General features: G+C 34.8%; 1 protein-coding gene across 2 annotated transcripts in view; it reads left to right on the forward strand.

The window, feature by feature from the left end:
- SCFD1 (sec1 family domain containing 1) overlaps positions 1-19,438 on the forward strand; it is a 112,852-nt gene that overhangs the window by 47,280 nt on the left and 46,134 nt on the right. For both annotated transcript variants that reach the window (XM_043921441.1, XM_043921442.1), the window contains exons 12-14: positions 1,359-1,449; positions 2,046-2,119; positions 2,884-2,965. In XM_043921441.1, coding sequence (XP_043777376.1) covers positions 1,359-1,449; positions 2,046-2,119; positions 2,884-2,965 — 247 coding nt within the window. The remainder of the gene's footprint in view (positions 1-1,358; positions 1,450-2,045; positions 2,120-2,883; positions 2,966-19,438) is intronic.

Below are 19,438 nucleotides of genomic sequence, written 5' to 3' on the forward strand. Positions count from 1 at the left end.
GGACAAACCCAATTTTAGCTATCTGTGGAGAAAATACTTAAGCCTGAAAACCAGTTTTATTCAAAGTACATTAGGAATAACAGGTGAAAAATTTGTAGCAATTTGCCATTTGATCCCATGTGTAGCCCGCCAGGTTCCTCTGTCCATGGGATTCTCCAGGCAAGAAGATTGGAGTGAGTAGCCATTCCCTTCTCCAGAGGATCTTCCCAACCCAGGGGTCGAACCCAGGTCTCCTGCATTGCAGTCAGATTCTTTACTGTCTTGAGCTACAGGGAAGTGACTTAACTCCTTTGGCATACAGTAATCTCTCAGTAAATGCAGGCAGCGATCATTGTCTGTCAGCTCTGAGACCCAAAGGTACTAGAAATTTTAAGGATCAGCCAGAACATTTTACCTGCTCACTGCTATCTTTTGCCAACAGACTCGTCTGGACCTCAGTTAGGGCCTGCATTTGTATGTAAAACTGGACTGTGTTCCTCACAATCGTTTCAGATTTTGTCATTTCTTTGCTGATCATTAATGAAGTGTTATCAAGTATCAGAGTGGAGGAATGGGGAAAAGTTTTTGTTTTATTGCTTGATGAGAAGTGACCATTTCTTCCTTAAAAGAGAGAAAGCTTCTGGCCTCCCCTCAGGCTGTAGATGAAAAATACTTATGTTAGGAACTATTTCATGGTCAACACCTACTCATCTAGATACGTTCAGGATTAACACTGCATGACAGTTTCTGCCTGAGTTGGTCAATGATTGCAGATGAGTTGTATCTGAAGTCTATGGAAATTGCTTCTAAACTATACATACTGAGGAGATATCAGGGATTGGACCAACAAAACTGGCCTACATTCTGTTTTTACCAGTGATGTTCTATGTATCAAATTTACAGATTTGAAAGGTTTTTTTCACAGTTAGCTGCATGTAATATTTTTTGCTACATCTTTGTAGTTACATGGACCCTTTGGCACCGTGTTATGGGTCATAATATTTAGTTGGTCTTTGATGTGCCATGCTTCTCTTCCTTTGTTTTTCAGTCACTTAAAGATCTTTTTATTTTTTTTAATAGCTAAAGGTTGAAGAAAAATCGATACAGTCAGTGAAAAGAATAGAAATACAATTTAAATTTGTTTACATATAGAAGTATTATGATATACATTTTAAAGTAGTATTTAGAATGTAAATAGATATCACAAGAAAATGTAGTTTGATTTATCCTAATGTTTTCTGCCTATGTTGTATATAAAATATATGCAAATATAAATAGGTACGTTTAAAACAATCCTCATTGTATATGTTTCAAGATTCACACAAAAGTCAATCTTTTAATCTTATACTCATAATTCCTCTTCTGCCAAACTGTTTTAGTCCATTCCCAGAAGTTGCAGAATCAGTTCAGCAAGAACTAGAGTCTTACAGAGCACAGGAAGATGAGGTTAAACGACTTAAAAGCATTATGGTAAGATTCTGTTTGCTTTCTTGGAAATATAAGGGAAGCAGGAGGACATCTAGAAGGAAAAAGAGGTTAACTTTTTTCCCTTATAAAAATTCAAGACCTTTCATTGCTTTAACGACAAAAAAAGATTGTTACATAAAATATTTTTAAAAAAAAAAGAAATCTTAAGTTCTGAGGAGTAGAGGGAACATTTAAAAAATTTAAAAATTTATGATTTGAAAAAATATATGTGAGTTTATTTTAGACATGTATGTTCCAGTGCTGCTCATTTTACTATACTTTGATCTCACTTCAAATTTCGTCTCTGTTTATTACTATGTGTAGTGACCTGTGGCAGGTCTCTGGAGCTATTTCTTTATCTGAAAATGCCAGATGCTTCCTTTTTAGTCATCCAACCATTCATTAGATTGGTGGTGACTAGAACTTTTCTATAACTGTCAAAAATGCAGATGCTTGCTCCTTAAGAGGGGAAGAATTTTTATTCTGGGTGATCTAAATCTTACTACTGTTTATCAGTGATTCTAGGAATATATTGATGAAAATCAGTGCTTTGGCTTGGGATTTCTGAGTAGTTACTGGGACCTCTTTTTCTTTCCCAGGGACTAGAAGGCGAAGATGAAGGAGCCATAAGTATGCTTTCTGACAATACTGCTAAGCTAACATCAGCTGTTAGGTGAGTAAGCCGTATATCCTCTTTGAAGTCTTTCTGTTGATATGATTTATATTGGAAGTTAAAAAATCGATAAGTATTTTTCATGATAGGGAATAGTAATAGCATATACCTCTAAGTCCAAAGAACTGAATTGTGTTTTTACTGTATTCAAGCTGACTAGAGTTCCCTCCTTTATTTTTTTAATTGAAGGATTGCTGCTTTACAGAATTTTCTTGTTTTCTGCCAGTTACCAACATGAATCCTTTATATAGCAGATCATTTGTTTCTTTTACTAGTTAGAATTGTGTAATGGGAGTCATTTTGTCACTGAGATAGCATTGATGATAAGGTAAGGTGAGTTATTGTTAATTTTATTGTTGCTGCTATTACTATGTTAGCTAAAGTTTAAGCAGTATCTTTTGGAATCTTTAAATACCATCAAGGAGAGAGAATTTCATGTTTTAGAAATATAGGTAAAATTTTCCCATTTCTGATTTTATTCTAAACCTCCAAGTTTTGGAATTAGAAAGTGAAATGATAGAATGATGATATTTGGGAGGCAGATTATTTTAAAATAAGAAGCATTTCAACTGTATTAAAGTGTAAATACTGTATATGTTCAAGCCTAGAGATTAAGTTCAGTTGATAGTTTAACATGTAATTTTGGCCCTGTTTTACTCTTCCAAATTTCCTCAGAGGAAACACCCAGGTTTGAGTTTTATTAAAATTTATGTCATTTCCTTAGAAAATTTAACGGTTAATTTTCAATTTTTTGATACTTGTAGCTCTTTGCCAGAACTCCTTGAAAAAAAAAGACTTATTGATCTCCATACAAATGTTGCCACCGCTGTTTTAGAACATATAAAGGTAAATTTAGCTTCTCCCTCCTTACAATATAACTACTAATTTGTAGGGTTTAGACTTTTAAGATTCTTATTCACTGTCTCATTGAGCCCTAACTGTAAGGTTGAATTATAATTATTGAAGGCAGCATTATTACCTTCATTTTTGCACATGAGGAAACCAATCGAGGAAGGTTAGTGATTTGCCCAAGGTCACACATTCAGTAAAGAGAACTTAGCACCTGTGATATTTTTATTATGTTTCACTGCCTTAGTAATGCCTCTACATGTGCTACTTTGTTAATAATAGATTTGTATCTAAACATCAGTAATTCAGGTTTAGACACCCCTTTACTATAGTACTGTCTGAAATATGTTGATAACATCACATAATGAAATGCAACTTTGTTCCAAACAGTTTAAGATTAGTCTGTTAGCCTTATAGCTTCTTACTGTCTCCCACTATACTGTGATTTTGAAACAAATGTATTGGATAATCCTGTATGTTGTCTATCATAATTATTTTTTCTTGTTACTTTACTCATAACTCCATATCATTTTGATTTAATCCATTCATCAGTATTCTACTGTCATTTATTCTCTGGACATGGAACTGAATTCCATTGACAGATTGGTGATATACCAGAATATAGTTACTGCTGACCCCTGCATTCCATTTGAGATGATACATTTGAAAAAGCAGTGTAAAACTGAATATACTTGCTGTCTGTCAAACATTTTGATAACAACTTATATTTATGGAGAAGGGGATTAAACATTTTTTAATGATTTTAAAAGTCTTAGAGCACTAGAAAGGAGCTAATATAGATAGATTTCATCATTGTACATCATAGAATTTAAACCTGCATAATTTCTGTTAAGCTGACACCTGATTTTTTTCTTTGTTCCACTTCTTGATTTTGATCTTGCTATTTTCATGTACCTACAGAAATAGAAATGTAATTGTGCAGTCTAGATGATATCTGATAGCTTCCATATGTTGCAGCTCTGTAAAGTGGAAAAAGGCTGCTCATTTTTTTACCTGAGGTCATTGTCTCCAGTGAAGATAATATATATAACTCTTGGAATGTAACAGAGAAGCTATATTCAGTGATATCCTTCACTCAGAAAAGACAGGCTTTGCTTACAAAGCTAATATAAAAAGTTAAACAAAAATATGTTGTATTAAAACAAAATATAAGTTCTAGTTTACATCAGCTAAACTGTAATTTTGTAGTCAAGATATTCTGATCTATTAAACCAATGCTCTTTGAGTACATGCTGTTTGTTTATGACAGTTGTTAATAGTCTGTGTGTTACTCTGAGATTTAAACTGTTCTGTGGACTTTTTTTGACTTTAGTTTTTTCAGGGTTTTTGGTTTTTCTTTGGAGGGGGCGGTTCTCACAGCTATAAAATCACAAAAGTGCTAAACTCAGCTCCTACTTCCAAACTGAATTGTGTAACCTAAAGTATTTAAAAACATATTATCATGCCAATGGAAAGTGCACATTTTCATCTTATTCATAAAACTTTACAAACACTATCCTGCCACAAATTTATATGAATATACTCTAGATCAAAGACTAGAGTTTATGGTTTAAGAAAATTCTGGATAAAGTAATTTACTCAATTGTGTTTATTAAATGGCTCTGTGGGTATTGTGCTGGGCCCTAGAGATTACATGGTAAACAAGGTGGACAAGTTCGTTCTTTTGGATCTAATCTTATATTGACAAAAAGCAAAGTAAGCAGTTAGAAAGCATGGCATTTAGGTGGTGTGAAAACACCAAAATAGGGTGATGTGAGGTGATAGACAGTGGCTCAGAGGGTTGTTCTAGAGGAAGTGAAATTGCCTTTGATGAGATGATGATTGAGTCGAGACCTGAATCACACAAAGGAGCCAGTTAGTGAAAATCTCAGGGCCACCCATTTCAGGCAGAGGGAATAAGTGCTGCATGGCCTTAAGGCAAGACAAATTTACTATTTGAGAGCACCTAGAAGATGACTAATGTACTCATAGTGAGGAGGGAAAGAGTTGATATAATACTATTGGATCAAGAGAAATAGGGATTTAAGTATGATGGAAGTCACTGGAGGTTAATGCCATGATTTGATTTATGTTTCAACTAGAGAATGGTCTGAGGAGTGTTGAGGAATGGATGAGTTCTGGAAGATGGCTATTATACCTAAGTGGAGAATGGTATATTTTAAGGAAAAATTTACCTATGAAATTCTTTATGATGCTTATTTATAATTTTATATGAGCTGTGAATCAGTTTGTCCTAATGGATGCCATCTGTCTGATAAATTTTATTATGTCACCATGCCTGACCCAAAATTTCCTCTTTCAGACCTGGTTGCTTGGCTCTGTATAAAAGAACTTGTTTCTTCCTGGATTGCTAATAAGCAGAGCATCTTATACTAAGAAACTAGTTTGTCATTCAGGGTGTTAAGTAGTTATATATAAAAGCTACATAGTTTGAAATAATTTTTGTGCTATAACTCAAGGAAGACACCATTTTCCTAATAGGATCTGATATAAAGAAACCATAAAGGACATTATATAAGGTCATTTACTCGCAGAGGGAAAATTTCATGTATGAGACACCATGTTCCTCGTTGGATCATTCTAGGAAACCCAATTAATACCAGAAGTTTTTTTGTTTTTTAAATCACAGATACAGGAGTGTATTTATTTTAAATATTTGCATATAAATTATAATTGCACTTATTAAGCCACATACTCTGAGTTATCATGATATTAGAAATTCTGTTAGTATAGAAAAATTGCAGTGTTTTTGAGAAGAGTCCTGTTTTAATTAGAACATCTCTTTATTCTATGTCAAAGCTAGCAGGTAAATGGTGTTGCTTCCAATTATTCTCATTACTCATAGTTATAAAATTTTTTCTTATAGCTTTTTATAATTATTAAATTTCCAACTTTAAAATACTTCAAAATGATACGTTTATTTGTGCCATTTTGATGTTACACCATCTGCCTCTGGCTATATAATGTTAATAATAATTTTAAAAGTATTTTTCTCCAATATCTCTTACTCTTTACTAGAATTTGTTGACCATCTGGGCTTCACTTCTTTGTAAACATTCATTCACCTAAGCAGTAAATATTTATTTATTATTATTATTGTTATTGTTAGCAAGAATATTATGACTCTTCATGCAGAGATCTCAGAGCACATCTCTTGGTATTTGTCTTTATTGCAGTTTTGCGTATTTCTTATTTGGGGATGTTTAGTTTATAGCTGCTGCTTATATTTCTTTAGAGCATTTTCTGAAGCAGAATACTAGAAGAAATTAATCTCTTTAGAAGTCCTGGCAGTTATCCAGCAGTTGATGTTTGGCAGCACAGCAGTTTGTGACAACTTTGACAAATATTGTCATGTAAATTTATCGCTATTCTAAAGATTTTAGTGGCTTGAGTAGTCAGGTTTGGTTTAATAGGTTAAGAGTAAATTGTGGATTGTAAAGGAAGTTTCCCTGTGGCAGACAGATTCTCTAGCTGTGGCATGGGAGCCTAGTTGCTCCAAGGCGTGTGGGGTCTTTGTTCCCCATCAGCGATCTAACCTGTATCCTCTGCATTGCAGGGTAGATTCCTGACCACTGGATCACCAGAGAAGTCCCAGCAGTTTTTTCATTTCTAATACAAATAAGATTTTACCCCCACTTGTTGGTTGTTAGGGAATGGATTCTGAGATTACTTAAATTTGTAGACAGATTTCAGTATATTTTAATGATTACTGTCTCAGCTGCATAGCCACCCATAATTAATTATTTTCTAGCATCAGAAACCTAAGAAAAGGAAAAGTCACCTACATGTAAGTCAGCGTAGAAAAGAGAAATGGCATGCATGCTCTTTCTCCTAGTGCTCCCACCTGAGAGGAAGAGCTCTCACATCTGAATGCGCCTTACCGAGGTAGCCGGCCAAGAATAAGCCGTTAATAAGCTCTTGTGGATTATTGGTGCTGAATCTTCATTTCTGTTTTGCTGCTTCTTGTGGAGAAAGTTAAGAGGTACTGAGTTAGGTCTAAAGACATCCTCTGATCAAGCAAGCATGTACTGACTTAGCTCTATACACACTGAGCAAGACTTAGCTCTTGCTAGCAATGCTAATTTTTAACTAGAGCACCCCCTTCAGGGGACTTATTCTTCTTTGGTCCAACTTCTTTATCTTTCTTAGGGGAAAATAAACTTTCAAAATAAAGTAGAAACTGAACTGATCAGCTGATCAGCACATCAAATTAACCAATGCTCTATGTTCCTCGGAAACAGCGGTTGCTGACCACATTATTACCACGCTAACATGTGACATCTAGTGTTTTTTTGCAAGTTGAATTTTTGGTTTGTATTTTATTCGAGTCTATTTATGTCAATGGTATAAGTAGGAAAAGAGGTTTTCTCTAAAACTAAGTTACCTACCTTAGACTCAGTGAAGGTGGTGATTTAATTACTACTTAGTTTAGTAGTGGTGGCAGGGGGCAGACAACTGTAAAACATTGAAAAATCTTGAAAGTACTAGAATTGCTTTATGTTGTAATTGTAAACGTTTATAAATTTTTGTATCTCACTTCATATGGCAACCCATCCCGTGGACGGAGGAGCCTGTTGGGCTATAGCCCATGGGGTCACAAAGAGTCAGACACGACTGACTAACTTCACTTCCACTTCCACTTCTTCAAAGAAACTTAAAGTTATAGCTGATCACTTATACATGAGCATTATGCAGGAAAGAAAAAAATTTCAGTCCATGAACCTTAGTACTCAAGGGAAGGGTCTTGGGTCTACATCAAAACTGACAGACAATTATATGTTTAGATCTTAAGTTAAATTGTAGTGTTTAAACATGTATATACAGCCAGGTCCTGTTTTATTTTTTCTTTTGGCTATGCTGGGTCTTCATTGATGCTTGCAGACTTTCTCTAGTTGTGGCATGCAGGGGGGGTACTTTCTAGTGGAGGTGTGTGGGTTTCTCATTGTGGTGGATTCCTTTGTTGCAGAGCACGGACTCTAGGGCGCACAGGCTTCGGTAATTGTAGCACAAGAGCTCAGTCATTGCAGCTCACGGGTTGACCCATGGGATGTGGAATATTCCTGGATCATGGATTGGACCCATGTCCTCTGCATTGGCAGGCAGATTCTTAAGCACTGGACTACCAGGGAGATCCCCCCCTTTTTTTTTCTTTGCATTAACTGACTTTGATTAACTGATCACTGCTCTCCTGATCACAGTAGGGAAGAAATTGTACTGTCCTGTAAATCAGAACATTTCTCTGTCTGGATTTTGACTAATCTGTTTTAAATGATCTTTTATCCAGTACACTACTGAGTGAATGTTCATATGACCTTGCTGTCTTTTCTTCAAGGCAGAAGAAAATATATCTTATAGCAGGAAGTCCCCAATGGACAGACTGTCACTGTCTTCTACCTCTTTTCATCCCAAATAAGATTAGTCATTATCAGAACTTAAAGAAGTTTTCTTTACTCCAAGTATGACCAAAGACAGCTCTTGAATGTGTGAAATATCTTTCAGTTTCTCACACTGAGTTTCTGGAGACTTCTTTCACATCTTCAAAAAACGAAGTGTGGAATTACCTTTCTCTTGCTCTTTGCTCACTTTACCACCATCAGGTTTGTCATTAGCAAGACTCAGTAGAGTCATAAAGGTTAAATTCAAAGAATTAAAGACTTCTCACAACTCAATAGAGAAAATGCACAACCCAGTTGTTAAAAGGGCAAAAAATTTGCACAAAGATTTGACTGAAAAAGATATCTGAGTGATGAATAAGTTCAAATCATTAGAAAAATAACAAACTAAAACAACAGTGAGATACCTCTGCATTTCTATCAAAATGTCTAAAATTTAAAATATTGATCATGTCAGCCTTTGGCAAGTATGCAGAAGAACTAGAACTCTCATATTTTGCTGGTTGAAACGTAAAATGGTACACCCACTTTGGAAAACAGTATCTCAGTTTCTTAAAATGTGAAACACAAATCCATCATGTGCTCCAGCCATTCTGCTCCTAAGTGTTTACTCAAGATAAATGAAAGCAAATATATTCAAAATACATGAATATTCATAGCAGCTCTTTGTCATAGCCCCAAACTGGAGATCAGTCAAATGTCTATCAACAGGCTAACTGAGTAAACAAAGTCCAGTATATCTATACAGTGGGCTGCTATTCAACAATTAAAAAGGAGGTACTATTAAATCATACAACAGTATGTAGTGGGTGAATCTCAGAGTAATTACACTGAGTGAAAGAAGCTACATTAAAAAAAGAGCGCATGATCTATAGTTGTGTTTACATAAAATTCAGAAAAATGCAGGCTAATCTACAGTCACAGAAGGTAGGACATGAAGAATGGTGTTGGAGAGCCAAAGGAGAGTGTTTACAGTGAGAGGATTTCCTTAACTGATGTGAATGATATGTTCACTATCTGGATTGTGTATACGGCTTCATGGGTAAATATTTATGTTAAAACTTACCAAATTCTGTGTTTTATATGTTATTTTACTTTGATAAAAGTGAAGAATTCAATGCTTAGCGTTCACCTACTTCAGATCGTCTACAAACAAGAAAACAGATTTTTATTAAGTCATTGAGAAAACCAAAGACTAATTTTGGTAATGTGAATTTTTGGCTTTACAGCTTAAATGACATAGAATAGCAAGAAACAGAGGATATGCTACATAGTTTATGAGTGGGTAAACCCAGGATTTTTTTTTTTCTGTCTCTTCACTTTTAAGAATATGCTGTAGGTTAAACACAGAGTAGCAGCAGACTTGTGAAGAACAGTCTCAGATGTTTAAAATAAAAGGAGAGGACAGATGCATTCTGTAACTTTTTAAATAGATATCTCACATTTTATTTATTTATACCTTGACTTGTTCTACAGAATTTAAGGTCACTTAGAATGACAGCACGTAGAATAACAGAATAGAGAATAATTCATAAACACCAGGGTTATACAAATCAGACTAGAAAGTAGAAAATCAAACATTGCCCTTATAACTCCTCCGTCCTGTGGCCCCCATTTTCCAGAGTCCTTCACAAACCTCCTGTGGAACTTAGGACTAGAAGGAACCCTGAGACAGAGTTTTTAGCAGATTCCACAAGATAGGTTTCTTCTTTGGTCAAATAAAGTTAGAATTAAAATGTGCTGTATCTTCCTCTTGGAGATTCATAATGCAGTGTAGTATATGCATTTTAAAAACATTTTAAAAAAACTTAAAACTGTTGACTTTGGAATACTTTTAGGGGTTATTTCTTAACAACCAACTATAAGAACTAGCACTCTACAGAACATATTTTGTGAAATATTCTTCATTTAATCAGTGAAGGAAATAAGATATACCTCTTACCTCCAAAAAAGATAAACTATTCCCTAGTTAATGGCAGAGCTGGAACTCATACCTGAAACTCTTTGTATTTTGTCTTGTAATTTTTTTTTGCTCTGCCATTTATCATTGTTACTCTGTTTCAGTCCAGCTCAGTTTATCAAGTAAAGGCAAGAATACCTCATTTAAAGAAATGACTTAAAGAATTTTGCATTCTTTTACTTAACTCCTGATAGTGCTATTTTGGCTTTCTTTCGTCTGTACTTACTGATCACCTATGATGTACAGTTCTGTAGATGGTTCTTATTTTAAACCAGTGAAAACATTGACATCTTGATTGTTATGTGAGTACTAGAGTACTTGATAAATAACATATATTTTAAGATACTATGTAAATGATCTTGTTTTTACTATAGTGCCTTATAGAGTGCTTTATTACTTCACAAATATTTTAATTTCAAATGTAGCATCCTCAGATCATGATCTTTGACTGAAAAAAACTTGTGATGTGAGTTTTTTTTCCTTTTAAAGAGAACAAACTTTTTTGTGTACTTATATATCAGGTAATTTAACGTAATAGATGTATTCCCTCATTCTTCAGAGGAAAATGAATCTCAGAGATACTGAAGACTTGAAACCAACTGCCAGAGCCTGAAATTGAACTTTGACTTTTAACTTTTAAACCCCGTACCCTGTCGCTGTACTGTAGTTCCTTAAAACATAGCCATCAGAAATGTAATGAGAATGGTTTTGCTCTTTCATAATCCTTTTGGAGTAATCTTAGGTTCAGAAGTAATTTAAACAGATGAACAAGAAGTAGAAGTAAGGAACCCCAGTTGTCTTACTAAAGTATTTGACCATTCAAATGTGTGTTTATTCATTTAAAAAATCCTCAGTGGGCCTAACATTTTATGTCCATGAATGCTTAAATAGGAAATGAAAATTTAGTAGTCAACTTTTAAATTGTTTCATAAAACAAGTATACTTTTTTAAATAATGGATTTTTATTAAGTCAATTATGTTGAAATACCAATGAATATCTCAAGAAAAATTGACTATAGCAGCCAACATGAATACTTACAAATATATATGATTATATATTCTGTGTATTCATTATTAATATGACTATACTCCTAAAGCTAACATTTGAGCACATACAGAATCATATCTATATTGTTTTCCTTTCATTTGAATTATTTTATATAATATCTATGAAGAAGTAAAAGTGAAAGTTGTTTTTATTCAAAGCTACACATATTTTCCCAAGATATTGCACATACTTTATTAAATGTGGCCCTCTCTTTTGTTTTCCATTAGATACATGTCTTCTTTTGGTTTTAGTTTTTGTTTTAATTAATAGGCTTTATTTTTTTAGAGCAGTACTATGTTTGCAGAAAAATGAGTGAAAAGTAGAGTGTTTCTATATACCCTCGTACCCACCCATCCCTACTTTCCCCTGTTATTAATATCTTGCATTAATATGGTATATTTGTTACAATTAATAACCCAATATTAATACAATACTAACTAAAGTCTGTAGTTTACATTAAGCTTCCCTCTTTTGTGTTGTACATTCTATGGTTTTTGACAAATGTCAAAATGATGCAATGATGACATGCATCCATCATTAAGATACCATACTAAATTATTTCAGCTGCTCTAAAATCCTGTGTGCCTCTGTATATCCTTCCCTCCCTCCCCACACATCCCTGACAATCACTGATCTTTTTGTTGTCTCCACAGTATTGTTTTCACAGTTGGAATCACTGTAGTACGTAGCTTTTTCAGAGTGGTTTCTTTTACTTTTGTTGCTCAGTCATATGGACTCTTGTGACCCCATGGACTGCAGCCTGCCAGGCTTCCCTGTCCTTCACCATCTCCCGGAGCTTGCTCAAACTCATGCCCATCCAGTTGGTGATGCCATCCAACCATCTCATCCTGTTGCATCCCATTCTCCTCCTGCCTTCAATATTTCCCAGCATCAGGGTCTTTTCCAGTGAGTCAGCTCTTTGCATCAGGTGGCCAAAATATTGGAGCTTCAGCATCCATCCTTCTAATGAATATTCAGGGTTGATTTCCTTTAGGGTTGACTGGTTTGACCTCCTTGCTCTCCAAGGGACTCTCAAGAGTCTTCCCCAATACCACAGTTCAAAAGCATCAATTCTTCAGCGTTCAACCTCCTTTATGATCCAACTCTCACATCCATACATGACTATTCGAAAAACCATAGCTTTGACTAGATGGACCTCTGTCGAAAAAGTAATCTCTCTGCTTTTTAATATGCTGTCTAGGTTCATCATCACTTTTCTTCCAAGGAGCAAGCATCTTTTAATTTCATGACTGCAGTCACCATCTGCAGTGATTTTGGAGCCCCCAAAAATAAAGTCTCTCACTATTTCCATTGTTTCCCCATCTATTTGCCATGAAATGATGGGACCATATGCCATCTCAGTCTTTTGAATGTTGTCTTTTAAGCCAGCTTTTTCATTCTCCTCTTTCACCTTCATCAAGAGGCTGTTTAGTTCCTCTTTGTTTTCTGCTGTAACGGTGGTGTTATCTGCATATCTGAGGTTATTGATATTTCTCCTGGCAATCTTGATTCCAGCTTGTGCTTCCTCCAGCCCAGCATTTCTCATGAGGTACTCTGCATATAAGTTAAATAAGCAGGGTGACAATATACAGCCTTGACATACTTCTTTCCCTTTTGGAACCAGTGTGTTGTTCCGTGTCCAGTTCTAACTCTTGCTTCCTGACCTGCATACAGGTTTCTCAATGGGCAGATCAGGTGGTCTGGTAGTCCCATCTCTTGAAGAATTTTCCACAGTTTGCTGTGATTCACACAGTCAAAGGCTTTGGCATAGTCAGTAAAGCAGAAGTAGATATTTTTCTGGAACTCTCTTGTTTTTTTGATGATCCCATGGATTTAATCTCTGATTCCTCTGCCTTTTCTAAATCCAGCTTGAACATCTGGAGTTCACGGTTCACATACTGTTGAAGCCTGGCTTGGAGAATTTTGAGCGTTATTTTACTAGCGTGTGAGATGAGTGCAATTGTGCAGTAGTTTGAGCATTCTTTGGCATTGGAATGAAAATTGACCTTTTCCAGTCCTGTGGCCACTGCTGAATTTTCCAAATTTGCTGGCATATTGAGTTCAGCACTTTAACAGCATCATCTTTTAGGATTTGAAATAGCTCAGCTGGAATTCTATTGTCTCCACTAACTTTGTTCATAGTGATGCTTCCTGAGGCCCACTTGACTTCACAGTCCACAAGATGTCTGGCTCTAGGTGAGTGATCTAGAGTAATCTTTTACTTAGTTAAATGCATTTAAGACCCTTCCATGTCTTTTCATGGCATAATAGCTCATTTCTTTTTATTGTTAACTAATAGTCCATTGTCTGAATGTACCATAGTTTGTTTGTTCATTCAATTATTGCAGTGCATTTTGGTTGTTCTCAACTTCTGGTATTTATGAATAAAGCTGCTATAAACATCCATGGGGTTGACATAAATTTTCAGCTTCTTTCAGTAAATCTATAAGAACATGATTGCTGGATCACATGGCAAGAGTTTTTTTTAGAATTGTAAAAAGAAAAACTGCCAAACTCTCATACAGGATGACTTTACCATTTTGCATTCCCATCAGCAGTGAATGAGAGTTCCTGTTGCTTCATATCTTCACCAACGTCTGGTGTTGCCAGTGTTGGGTTTTAGCCCTTCTGATAGGTGTGCAGAGTGTCTTATTTTAATTTTCATTTTTCCAGTATGATCTGATGTGGAGCATGTTTTCATATGCTTACTTGTCATCTGTGTATCTTTCATGAAATGTCAGGTCTTTGGCCCATTTTTAATCATGTTTTGTTTTTTATTGTTGAATTTTAAGAGTTCTTTGTATTTTCAGAGGGAAAAATCCTTTAATATAGTTGTCTTTTGCAATTATCTTAACACTTCTCTGGCTTGTCCTCTCATTCTCTACTAATTAGTAGTATCTTTCACAGAACAGAGACCTCTAATTTTAATCAAGTCCAGCTTTTTAATTATTTCTTTCATGGATCATGCCTTTGGTGTTGTATATAAAAAATCATCTCTCTACACAGGTCATCTAAAATTTCTCCTGGTACCTTTTAGGAGTTTTAGTTTTGCATTTTACATTTAGGTCTGTGATCCATTTGAGTTAACGTTTGTAAAAGGTGTAGGGTGTGCGTCTCTTTTTTTTTTTTCCTTTTGCATGTGCATGTCCAGTTGTTCCTTCACCATTTGTTGAAAAGACTGTCCTTTCTCCATTGAATTGAACTCTTCTGTCAAAGGTTAGCCAACTATATTTGCTTTTTTTTTTTTTTCCCCACAAACACCCCACTGTTTTAATCACTGAAGCTTTTAAGTTAAGTATTAAAATTCAGGTATTGTCAGTCCTCCATCTTTTTTTGTCTCCTTCAATACTGTGTTGGCTATTCTGGGTATTTCATGTCTCCATATAATCCTTAAAATGAGTTTGTCAATATCCACAAAATAACTTGCTGGAATTTTGATTGGAATTATGTTGAATCTATAGATTAAGTAGAAAGAACAGACATCTTGACAATAATGAGTCTACCTATTCATAAATAAGAAATGTCACTTCATTTATTTTTTGGAGTACTAATGAAAATGTCATTGTGCTTTCATTTCAGTTTCAATTGTTCATTGTTAGTATATTGGAAAGCAGTCAACTTTTATATATTAACCTTGTAGTCTGCAACCTTGCTGTAATCACTTCTTAGTTCCCAGGAGATATTTTTTGTGTTTCCTGGAGATTTTCTACATAGACAATTGTGTCATCTGCAAACAAAGATAATTCTATTCTTTCTTCACAATCTGTAGACTTTTTATTTCCTTTTCTTTTTTTAGTTTATTGCATCAGCTAGCACTTCTAGTACAGTGTTGAATAAGAGTGTGAGCGGGAACATCTTTACCATGTTCCTGATCTTAGCAAGAGAGCATCTAGTTTATTCTCATTCTCTTTTCTGGGAGCGATTGTAGAGAATTGGAATGATTTCTTCTTTAATGTTTGGTAAACTTCACTAGTGAACTCACCTAGACCTAATTCTTTCTATTTTAGGAGGCTATTATTGATCAGTTTCTTTAATAATATAGGCCAGTTCACTCCATAAAGTGAGTTTTGATAGATTGTCTTTCAAGGAATTGCTTCATTTCATCTAGGTTATCAAGTTTATGAGCACAGATTTGTTTTAAGTATTTTTTTATTGTAGAATAAAAGTAGACTTTATACTTTAGGGACATATATAGACCACAGACTACTATAATATAGTATAGAGATGCTTTTAACCCAGGGGAACAATTATCTAAATATAGTTCTGGATGATGCTAGAAACTACACATTTAAAGAAGAAAGAAAGGACAAGAAAAGGCTACTAGAGTATGAAGAATCTTCAGTTAAGATCAGGTCGTATCTTAGAAGTATAGTTCTAAGTTCATTTTAGCTTAAGGATATACTTGCCTGTAGACATTAAAGTGTCCTACCAACCCTATTTAATTCATAATACGAAATATTTCTTACATGTTGTAGCAAAGAAGGGTTTATCATCTCTTCTCCCTCCTGTAAGAAATTCAAGGAGAAAAATATTGGGATTCTTAATAGTGAAAGGAAGGGTAACTAATCTCATCTTGTATTTCACTGCTGACTCTAGAATTGGGGCTTGGAGACAGGGGAAGGCCAAGAAATACCACTCTAATTTTGTCGTCATCCAGTCATAGACTGAGGGGAGACTTGTGAATTGTAGCTAGCAGTGAATAGGTGCTGCCTGTAACTAGAATAAACAGAGGAATGGCTAAAAAAAAAGGAAATTAAAAAACCTAATTACGGGAAAGAAAAAGGAATTCCTTCTGTGTCCTGTGTGGGTCATCAGTAGATCTTCCTGGGTTATGGGTTCTCAAAAGATATACTACTTATGCACCTCAAATGACTGAAGAATTTTTAGAAATGCCCTTTCTTTTGTTCTTTTTAAACTCAGCAGGCTATTGGCTGTTGCCAGTTGAAAAATACCATACACATACACATACTCTATATGTTCTTTTAGATTAACAAAATGATAAACCCAATTACAGGTAAATAACAATTCAGTACATTTAGTTGGCTAATATATATAAAATACATATATATATGGTTAATTTGATACAAATGTTGACACAGTGTACTGAAAAATGAAAAAATATCCTCCTGATTGTAGAAGAACTTTAGAGTTTTTTATTATTTTTTTTAAATCACATTCTTCCCTTAGTTCTTCTAAAGGGATTTTTAGGAAATTCATGACTCTCGGAGTTTATATCAGTAGATATAATTTGTTTTCTACACATAGTCCTTTGTTGTTCTATAATATTCTCTTCTTGTTCATTTGTTCTTGATATTTATTGAAGCTGCCAAAAATAGTTTTGTAATCTTGACCTTGTTATTTTGCTTTATATTTTTAATTTGTCTTATTTTCCATGTAACTCTCATTATCCAATTTGTGTTCTCTGAATCCATATTGTACAGGAAATATCAATCTTTGAGACAGAAGTTGTTTCTCTTAGTATTTTCCCTTTTTTAAGAAATTTAGAAGGGACCTATAGATTATTATATCTCTGGACAAATTCACCACATATATGTAAATTATGTGTATTACCAAAAAAACAAATAGATACTAATTGACAAATATACTTTCTTTCACAAAGCGTATACAAAGGAAGCAATAAATTGTTCTTGAGGAAAATGTAATTTTCCCTACTGTTTATCTGTGGTGTATATGGAATCTGGCCTGGATTTGAATCTCAGCTCTTTACTACTTCTACTCTGGTAACCTTGAATAAATTTATGTTTCCTTGTGTCTGTTTCTTCATCTTTAAAATGGGACTAATAATTCCTTGTTCATAGTGTTGTCTGGAGAGTTAAATGAGATAATCTGATTTTGTAGCTTTTAAACACTGTTCTCTGGTACCCTAGACGCAATAGAGACATTTAATTGGTCACTTGTATCTATTTTATGTTTAGGGTTCTGCAGAAGATTTGGTTTGAGAAAGAGGGTCCTGAGGTTCTCTGTTTAAAAACATTTGAAAGCCATAGCTGTAAGTAAAGTGCCTTGCACATACTAGGTATTGAACAGATACTAGTTCTCTTATGCAGGTTAGAAAATCTTTACTTCATTCCTTTCCCTCCCGCATGAGGCTCCTTCCCAGTCAGTATATTGAAATGCCATATGGTTTTTATTTAACTCCTTTATGGAAATATAGTTCACATACCATACAATTCACCTTTTTAAAGCATACAATATAGTGGTTTTTACTATATTCACATAGTTACACAACCATAATCACAAGGCAATTTTAGAACATTATCACCTTCAAAAGAATGTCTAACCATTAGCCGTCAGATTAACTTTTTTAAAATTCTGCTTCCATTGTTCATTAGAAGTTAAAATGTGGATAAGTTAATGCGTCAGGAAGAGCAAAATGAGCCTAAGTGAGCCATGTTTCTTCATTTATGTAGGTACACACATTAGATTCCATTATGGCATTTAGCATACTTAATTTTATCTATTAAATCACTAAAGCTTGATTCTCTGCATTTTTCACTTCTGGAAGTTCATTTATCTACTTTCATAACTTTTAAAGATGATTACTTGATCTGTACATGTCTTGCTCTTAGCTTAGAAATTTGACATACATTTTGCTACGAGACAGGTGCTTTGTTAGACTCCTAGGGTTAAACAATTAATTAGAAACACTCTAGGAAGTTTATAGTTCTAGAAAGGTATGTAAACCAAAGAGAGTAATGTGGTGTAATCATTGCTATTATGGAGAAGTGAAGAAGGAGATGGGGAAGGAGCAGGAAAGGGAAGAAACAGAGGTTGAAAGTTATAGAGAAGCTGCAAAGATGCTAGATCTTGAAAAATAGTAGAATTCACTGGGCAGATGATGGAGGAGAAATGCATTCTAAAAAAGCTAAGAGAATAATTCAAACCCAAGCCTTGAGGATTAAAAGCATTCACTACTTTTAATGGAAAGTCAATGAGTTAATTGATGTGGCTAGAGGGAACTGAACCTGGTGAATAGTAGTAAAACAGAAAAGTTGGCTGGAGCAGATTGTGAGGCCCTGACAGACTAACACCTTATTTTATCTCCTTCCCCCTTCCATTCTTGGCTTTATTCTACAGATAATTAGGCTTTCCCGGTCTAATATTTATGTTAACATAGGGCTTCCCTGGTGGTCTAGATTGGTAGATAATCCGCCTGCAATGCAGGAGACCTTGGTTCGATCCCTGTGTTGGGAAGATCCCCTGGAGGAGGGCATGGCAACTCACTCCAGTATTTTTGCCTGGAGAATGCCCATGGACAGAGGAGCCTGGCGGACTGCAGTCCATGAGGTCACAAAGAGTTGGACACGACTGAATGACTAAACACACACAGTTCCTAATACCGTCATTTTATTTGCCAGGAATTATCTTTGACTTTTTTCACTATTTTCCTTCCTGTGTAATTCTCATGTTAATTATTAAGTATACATCTCTTTGTTTCCATTCCCACAGTCACCAACATGGTCACTTTCCTAGGATCTCCTTTCTGTTTCTTTTGTTCGTTTTTGATACTGCATTTTTCCATTCCTAGTACTTTAGCATGTATCTATTTTGTTTATTCAAAGTAGCTTTATACAGTAATTAAAATAGTTCCTATATCAGGGAATCTAAAAAAATGTGGAGAGCCATTTGTAAAAAACAAACAAAAACTCTATTACAAAGTTTATTAACTCTTATCTCAACTTCACTCAAGGAAATTCTGCGTGTACTGGTGTAGAATATATTGCTGAGTGAAAACAAGGGAAGCAGAGTATAGTATATTACCTTTTGTGTCAGAAAGCAGAGGGATATTAGGATATAGATAACTATTTGCTTGTATTTGCATAGAGAAGCTCAAAAGCTATTGGAGAAATAAATAGCCAAAGAAGCAGGTGGAAATAGGGTAGAAAAGGGCAGGAGTGAGGACAGGTCTCAGTATATTTACCTTTTCATGTTTTGATTTTCAAGCCATGTATTGCATCTGTTTAAAGCTCTGGCCTTGTATGCCACTGCGGAGGACTGGGATTGAGGGGTTGATCACCTGTTGCCTC

The sequence above is a fragment of the Cervus elaphus genome, chromosome 13 (assembly GCF_910594005.1).
Source record: "Cervus elaphus chromosome 13, mCerEla1.1, whole genome shotgun sequence".
Lineage (NCBI taxonomy): Eukaryota > Metazoa > Chordata > Mammalia > Artiodactyla > Cervidae > Cervus > Cervus elaphus.